This window comes from Juglans regia, chromosome 9 (assembly GCF_001411555.2).
Source record: "Juglans regia cultivar Chandler chromosome 9, Walnut 2.0, whole genome shotgun sequence".
In the NCBI taxonomy this organism is placed as follows: Eukaryota; Viridiplantae; Streptophyta; class Magnoliopsida; order Fagales; family Juglandaceae; genus Juglans; species Juglans regia.
Window position 1 is genome coordinate 10,818,066 of NC_049909.1, and position 8,848 is coordinate 10,826,913.

The window sequence follows — 8,848 nt, forward strand, 5'->3', positions numbered from 1 at the left end:
CTAAGTCTTGATTCCTATGTCCCTTAACATATATTTGCATGCCGAGAAAATTAAAAACCCATCTCACCCAAGTCAAAATGGCAGTGCCAAGCTCATTTGAATAGACTTTTTGAAAGTCTAAAATTGAAATCGTCAATTTATTAAATTTGATGACATTTCCTAGGAAAAGAAATCAGACGAAGCCTTAGGTTAGTTCTTTAAAATTAGCGACCGATTGCTTTGCTTTCGCCAATTAGTTCTTTCATCTTTCGCCAATTTGTAGTTGAATTCGTTTCTTTGGGCATGCAATTTTTCTTCTTGTTGCGGATCAGTTAAAGGACTTCTCATTTTCTCGGTTTTCATTTCTTTTTTTTTTTATTATTATTATACTTTCTGCCAGATGCCAACGTGGCAAATTACCACATCACTCGGTTACACATCGGTTCCACATGGGCGGTGGCACATAGCAAAACTCAAATATCTGGATGCATGACAAATTATTAAATTTCCGGATAGACATTTCTTGGACAGCTTATGACATACCCAAACTCCAATTTCTTGAAGGATGAAGATCCCATTATCGAAGAAAGCAATCAACTGGTTTGGTTTCCAACTTCCAAGTGCATGTCAAAGCTTCATCCTGTACATACTTAACTGAATTGGCATAGAAAATGACAGCACAACTGCAGAAACAGACAGTCATTTCAAGTGACTAGCATACCCTTATAACCAGACTACAGGACCTTGGGCAATTGTTTAAAACGAGTATTCACCAACTACTTATCCAAAAATAAAAAAGAATTCATACATACCAAGGAGGGGTTGCTTCCAATCCCTTGCCTTTGCAAGCTCTTGGTATTTCTTCAGGAAGGTATCATAATAACTATTGATTTTCATCAAACAAAGCAACATTAGTTATGCATGACTTTAACATGTAAATTGTAATTGGCGTATAAGAATAAAAGGTCTATTTCATCTAGGAATAAAAGAAGTTAAATTCCTTTAAAATGCATGAGAGAGAGAGAGAGAGAGAGAGAGAGAGATTTCCTATACAATAGCAGTTCCAGAAGTTGGTTCACCAATTATTTCGGAGGCTACACCATACCAACAAATAAATGCATCTGGAGTCTGAATGAATACCGATACTTTTGGAGCTTAAAATAGAGATTTTATATCTAAATGAGCACATGATATCGCCTACCCATAGCACCCACAATTTCATAGGCTAATAGAAGTTTAAATGATAGGCCAGGATTCATAACTATACCCTCCACCACGACCCAGGCGCCTTCCAGATCTGTCAAATGATAGTCCTGAATTTAGAAAATGCTATTATCTACATTTTGGTTTGTGAAACTGCTGAGCATTTTATAATCAAATCAGAAAACAGAAAGTTCTACCAGGCAAGAGGAACAAATCAACTGGCTCATTTGCTAGCATAACTGCACCAAAAGAAATCCTTGTAAGTGTCAGCCCATCTACATATATTTAAATGCATCTATAAAATGCAAACTTAGGCCTACAAAAAATATTTGAACGGGAGTAAAATGTACAAGGCTTGGCTAGGTTCAGGTGAATTGAGTGCGGAAGTTGTTTCGTGAGAGCAAGAGAAATAGGTTATAACATTTAAAATAGTTACCATCTTCACGTTCGTTTCCATCACTATCCACTGGAACTGGTTCTAAGATGTCCATTGAATTTGGAACAAGATCATCAATACATGAGATTCTCAGCATGCGCATGCGACAATTCTTGTCCTCCACGCGTGGAACATAAAGTATTTTTCCTCTCTGTGTGTGGCCATCATGAGTTAAATATAAAAAGTTAAGTACTTCCCAACACGTGATAAAAAAAATACGTGGTAAGCAAGGATTCATGAAAGTAATAAAGTCACACAACATCTTGTTTCATTCTAAAAGTGAAAGTTATAAACCTAAGGTTTGCAGCCCGGAGAAAGTGGTGGTGGTTAGGACATGAAAATATAAAATCGACTGGTTTAAAGAACAAGACTTTCATAGGAAATTTCGCCCTGGTAATCATATCTACACGTTTTGCTCAAGCAATTACAACATAGGTGTATCTAAAAATTAGGAGCATCTTGTCCTTTTCGTACAGAATCTCTGAAGAGCCAAGCAGTCATTCGTGCCAAGTAATTCAAATCACAACCACTTCAGGTAAATCTACGTCCATACATTAACATAGCCTTAAAGGAGAATCATTCATTTTTATTTGATTTAATGGCTTGTCTACACAACAATGGTATCCATAAACCCTCTCTATCTTGGGTGAAGCTGCCCAAGATAATTTCATGTAATGGACCCACGCTTGACTTGTTCGAGAAGTCACTCTCCAGAATGTACGAAGAGAAGAGAAGAAGAATGAAGATGAAAGAAGAAGGAAGAAGTCTGCAATTGTATGAAATTGTTCCCCTGTTTTCCCTCCGTTTCTTCTATTTATAGTATTTGTTTGAACAAAACGACAGTGTTTAGACAACACTTATTACAATTCTTGTAAATGAAACGACTGTGTTTACAATTAATAAGAAGAAAGACATGAAACAGCAACGTTCTATTTAAGACTGAAACGAATTATACATCATACGACGCCGTGTGTAATTGCTCAGGATCAACTAACTGCTCTTAACGACCTTCTATTTCAGTTCTTATGCATCTCAGGCCAGCCTTCCTTCGTTTGCACCTTGCCACAATGCGCATAACCAAACTGTCATTCTTCCACTCCAGCACGTCTTTCGTCCATAACACACCCTCCCCCTTTAAAGCACCTTGCCCACAAGGTGGGGAAACTGCTGACGAAGCTGCCAGTAAGGTTCCCATGTGTAATCTTCCACTCCAGCACCTTCCCATTGAATCAAGACCTCCACCACTGCTCTATTATCTTTCTTGACACTTCTCCTCTCCAAAATCTTCTCAGGCTGAGGCCTTAACTCTCCTTGTAAGTCCACAGGAGGTAAGGTAGAGATAGGTGTAAATTGGTCCCCAATCTTTTTCTTCAAAACAGAAACATGAAAAACGGGATGTATGAGTGAGTCTGAAGGTAAACATAAGCGATATGCCACTTTGCCAATTCGATGAGTGATCTGAAATGGGCCAAAATATCGAGGTGAAAGTTTAAGGTTTCTTCTAAGAGCCACAGATTGCTGTCTATGGGGTTGGAGTTTAAGATAAACCCAATCCCCCACAGAAAATTCCCTGTCAGTTCTGTGTTTGTCATAATAAAACTTCATTCTATCTTGAGCCAAGGACAAATTGAATTTGAGGGTAAAGAGAAGCTGTTCTCGAGTTTGTAAGAGCTGGTCCACTGCCTGATTAGAAGTCAAACCAGGAATATAAGCCTGCAGTTTTGTTGGAGGGACCCCATACACAGCTTCAAATGGAGTCAGCTTTGTGGAAGTATGAAAGCTGGAGTTGTACCACCATTCAGCCAAGGAGAGCCAATCCACCCATAGCTTTGGTTTGTCACCAGAGAAAGACCTCAAAAAATGTTCAAGACACTTGTTGACAGCTTCGGTCTGGCCATCAGTTTGAGGGTGATAAGCTGATGAATAAGACAAATTAACTCCTTGCAACTTGAAAAGTTCACTCCAAAAAGAACTAGTAAATGTTGAGCCACGATCAGAAACAATGGTTTTAGGCAAACCATGTAACTTAAAAACATTATTGAAGAACAGTGAGGCAACTTGAGTAGCTGTAAAGGGATGCTTTAAAGGCATGAAATGAGCATATTTTGATAATCTGTCCACTACCACCATAATGACAGAATAGCCTTTCGAGATGGGCAAACCTTCAACAAAATCCATTGATAGGTCAGTCCATATTTGGTTAGGAATAGGTAAGGGTTGTAAAAACCCTGCTGGAAGAACATTCTGGATCTTGTTCCTTTGACATGTGTCACAGTCCCGAATGAACTGCTTAACATCATGTTTGAGACCAGGCCAATAAAACTCTAATCTTGCTCGATGCAAACATTTGTGGAAGCCAGAATGGCCAGCAGCAGGACTAGAGTGCAAGTAGTTCAAAATCTGTTGTTTCAAAGGGAAGGAATCTGGCACATATATTCTGTCTTTTTTAAACAAAAGACCATGCCTCAGTTTGAATGTAGGATGGGAAGTAGGGTCAAGTTGCAGAGCAGTGACTAACTGCTGTTTGTTCTGATCTGTGGTATAAGCTGCTTTCAACTCTGAGATCCATGTTGGTGTGGGAAATGACAATGCTGCCAACTCTCCAAACTCATCCACCTGATCCTTTCGAGACAAGGCATCAGCTACCTTGTTCTCCACCCCTTGCTTATACTCAATGGAAAATTCATAACCAAGAAGCTTAGAAAGCCATTTTTGCTGAGCAACAGTGCCAATCTTCTGCTCAAGCAAATATTTAAGGCTATGGTGATCAGTTTTAATCACAAAAGCACTTCCTAAGAGATATGGCCTCCACTTCTTAACAGCTAGCACTAAGGCTAGAAGTTCTTTCTCATAAGTGGAAAGGGTTAAGTTTTTCCCTTTCAAGGCTTGACTGAAAAAAGCTAAGGGCCTTTGGTCTTGCATCAGAACTGCTCCTATGCCAGTTGCACAAGCATCACACTCAATAACAAATGCCTTGGTGAAGTCAGGCAAGGCAAGAACAGGAGGGCTAGTGACAGCAACCTTCAATGCATTAAAAGAGTTTGTAGCAGAATCTGTCCACACAAATGCATCTTTCTTCAGCAAAGAAGTCAAAGGGGCAGCAATCTGACCATAACCCTTAATGAATTTTCTGTAGTAGCCTGTCAAGCCTAAGAAACCCCTCAATGCCTTTAGATTTTTTGGTATTGGCCAAGTGACCATAGACTCCAATTTTTTTGGATCTGCCCTCACTCCTTCCTTGGAAATCAGATGGCCCAAATATTCAATCTCCTGACATGCAAACTTACATTTCGACTGCTTAGCATAAAGTTGATGGTGCTGTAAGGTTTGCAAAACAGTAGAGAGATGATCCAAGTGAGAAGACATGTCACTACTGTAAACCAGTATGTCATCAAAGAAAACAATGACAAACTGTCGAAGGAATGGCTTGAAAACTTCATTCATAAGGCCCTGAAATATTGAGGGGGCATTGGTGAGACCAAAGGGCATGACAAGAAATTCATAATGCCCTTCATGAGTTCTGAAGGCAGTTTTAGAAATATCCTCATCCTTCATACGTATCTGATGATAACCAGCTCTAAGATCCAATTTAGAAAAAATTGTTGAACCAGAAAGTTCATCCAAGAGCTCATCCACAACAGGAATGGGATACTTGTCCTTAATGGTGGCTTCATTTAAGGCCCTATAGTCAATACACATTCTCCATGTGCCATCAGACTTCCTGACTAGCAACACAGGAGATGAGAAGGGTGACTGACTTGGTCTAATAACCCCAGAGTTCAAGAGCTCCTTAACAATTTTTTCAATTTCTGCCTTTTGGTAAAAAGGATATCGATATGGTCTAACACTGATAGCAGAAATGTCTTGTTTCAAATTGATCTTGTGGTCATGAGACCTATTGGGTGGCAATCCAGTAGGTTCATTAAAGACTTCCTTATATTTCTGCAGAAGTTGCTGCACGTGTAGATTCTGCAATGATGGAAGTTCAATGGAACTGCAAGGCACTATCTGCAGGAAGATGCCTTTGCTTCCACAACCAAAAGTCTCAAAGGATTCCTCATCATCGATAAGATTTGACTGAGGCACTGTCAAACCTTTTAAGGAAATTTCCTGGCCATTAAATTGAAACTGCATGCTCATATTGACAAAGTCCCAGAGAATAGGGCTCAAGGTAGATAACCACTGAATTCCAAGAACTGCATCACATCCTCCCAAGGGCAGTGTGAAGAAATCAACTGTGAAAGGTATGCTCTGAACTGTCAAAGGCACAGCCACACATTTACCCGTGCTCTCAATGAGCTGACCATTAGCCACTTTAACACTAATAGCCTGGCCAAGTTGTACATGTAATTTACATCGAGCAACAGCCACAGTGTCCACAAAATTATGTGTGCTACCAGTGTCAATTAAAACTATCAACTTCTTCTTGCCAATACAAGCCATAAGTCTCATGGTTTTAGGTCCTCCTCCACCTACCATAGACTGTAATGAGATGGAAGCCATCTCAGCCTCCACTTCCACAGGTTCAACAACCAGCTCATCATTAGCCTCAACTCTTTCTTCACCACTAGAGTCACCAAATTCCATACCTTCTAGTAGAAATAACTTTGGTCTTGCACATTTATGACCTGGTTGCCATTTATCATCACAGAAATAGCAAAGGCCTTTTTTACGCCTTTCCAACATTTGAGACTCAGATACCTTATGGTAAGGAAGCCTAGGTAAAGGAGAAACTCGTGGAGCTCCTAACAGTGAAGGAGTCTGTCCAGATTTTAACAAATTCGACTCTGGACTAAACTTACTCGAATCAGTAAGTGAATTTCTCCAAGGTTTCCTTATACTCACCACATACTGTTCTTGAATTTTAGCTAAACCAAAAGCATCATTCAAGGATAAAGGATTCAACATCCTAACAGGTAATCTGATCTCATCTCGCAGGCCACTCAAAAAACAGCTCAACTTGTTTTTCTCAGACAAGCCTCTAATACGATTGGAAAGAATCTCAAACTCAGATTTGTAATCATTAACTGTACTAACCTGTTTGAGTCGAGTAAGTGACTCCATAGGATCATCATATGGAGTAGATCCAAAACGGATCTGAACAGCCTTGATGAAGTCCTCCCAAGACAGAAACGTTCCAGCCTCACTAGCATCCTGGAACCAGATCAAGGCTTCATCATCCATGTGGAAAGAAGCAATGAAAATACGTTGACCAGGAGGAACCTGGTGATACAGGAAGTACTGGTTCGCACGATAGATCCATGGTGATGGATTACCACCACGAAATCTAGGAAAATCCAATTTAATACCCCTGGCAAAGCCTCTGTTTACAATCTCTCTTTGGTTCACGTCCCCTGTGTCATTCTCCATATCTTCATGTCTGTGCCTGAATTGTTGATCGTGATTATCTTGACGTAAATTACCAGGATCTTCAGAATTGTGACAAGAAATCTTAGAGATCTGTTGTAAAACCTCTTGAATTTTCTTGTCCTGTATTTCTCTTTCCAATCTTGCCGCTTCTTGCTGCTGCAACAATAAACAAATCGCATCTTCGATCTGCTTTTGCTGACGTTCTTGTTGTTGACGTAAATGATTCATTGAATCTACTATTTGAGCATACGAACGCGTCCCTTCTGCCATGGCTGATACCAACTGTAATGGACCCACGCTTGACTTGTTCGAGAAGTCACTCTCCAGAATGTACGAAGAGAAGAGAAGAAGAATGAAGATGAAAGAAGAAGGAAGAAGTCTGCAATTGTATGAAATTGTTCCCTTGTTTTCCCTCTGTTTCTTCTATTTATAGTATTTGTTTGAACAAAACGACAGTGTTTAGACAACACTTATTACAATTCTTGTAAATGAAACGACTGTGTTTACAATTAATAAGAAGAAAGACATGAAACGGCAACGTTCTATTTAAGACTGAAACGAATTATACATCATACGACGCCGTGTGTAATTGCTCAGGATCAACTAACTGCTCTTAACGACCTTCTATTTCAGTTCTTATGCATCTCAGGCCAGCCTTCCTTCGTTTGCACCTTGCCACAATGCGCATAACCAAACTGTCATTCTTCCACTCCAGCACGTCTTCCGTCCATAACATTTCACCAGCTAAACTAGAGGGATTGAGAATTACTCCTTTTCTTACCCACAATAAAGTCTAAACGCCCTAATTTTAGTAATCACGAAGAATGTCGCATTCCCAAAAAATAATAAGTAGGATAGATCACACACCTCCAGTTGGATTTGACAGGGTTTCCGACAACAATTTTGATGTGTCAACTTCCCGCAAAGCACTGCAGCTTATATAGGCACACAATCTCCTACTAGATTGAAACCATGGAGATTCCAAAATAATACTCTGAATGGCATTGTCTGAACAAAACAAACAAAACAGTAAGACCCATGTGCCAGAAACAATGTAAGAAAAGAAGGGTAATAACAGTTGTAAGTACCTTCTTGGGATCTGAGGTCGAGCTCCATAGCCTTGAGGGCCTTGCGGACCCTGGATCGGAGCGCTCGTTTTTGCTTGAACTCGGAGTCCAGATGTTCTTGTTCTGTGTTCTTGTTCATCGTCGAGAAGGTAACGGTGGATGGAGACGCGTACGAGGGTGGGCGAGAGAGAAGCGTCTTTAGTGCTGGTGCTGGTGCTGGTCTGGTGCAGGGTTGGTTCATCAGCGCTGCCAATACGCGTTGCTTCACTTGTCGGATTAGCCTCATGGGTCGGCTCTCATACTGCTTTACCCTCTTTAAAATTCTCTTCTTAAACAATACAAGATTTTATTGACCACCTTATACAATTTTCAGGATATTGCAAATCATGTCTTACAACAATCCAAATTCGACTATGGCCAACAGAAATGCTCGCTCTGTCCAAACATTTGATCCAAACACCTCCAGACTCTAGAGATAGCGAAAGGGGGTGGGTGCTTCGGCTCCTCCCCCCTCATCTCTTCTCCTTCCGATCACCTTTCTTTCTGTTTGTATTGTTTTTTTGTTAGTTTTTGTGTTTTTCAGGCCGAATAAAGGAGGAGTGTTGTTTCGGGTCTTTCCGTCCATCACTTGTCAACACGCACCACTCCGGGACGATGCCCAGCCGCCGATCTTCAAGACCACCGAATCCAGCGTCCATCGGAGTGGAGCGTAGCCCGCACGCGCGGGAGTAAGTTTCTGGACCGTGTCTGGGCGTGTCCATCACACGCCACCGGGGAGCTTTTTTCCGACGAC

At 40.7% G+C, this 8,848-nt stretch overlaps 1 protein-coding gene across 1 annotated transcript; it reads right to left on the reverse strand.

The window, feature by feature from the left end:
* Positions 1-336: 336 nt before the first annotated feature.
* On the reverse strand, positions 337-8,371 carry LOC109000253 (5-formyltetrahydrofolate cyclo-ligase, mitochondrial-like). The gene is made up of 7 exons (XM_035693909.1): positions 8,077-8,371; positions 7,856-7,996; positions 1,619-1,783; positions 1,380-1,421; positions 1,247-1,292; positions 792-862; positions 337-662 (listed from the first exon to the last, which is right to left on the reverse strand). The coding sequence occupies exons 1-7, from the start codon at positions 8,339-8,341 to the stop codon at positions 607-609; spliced, it is 786 nt and encodes a 261-aa protein (XP_035549802.1). The 5' UTR covers positions 8,342-8,371; the 3' UTR covers positions 337-606.
* Between the last annotated feature and the right edge of the window lie 477 nt (positions 8,372-8,848).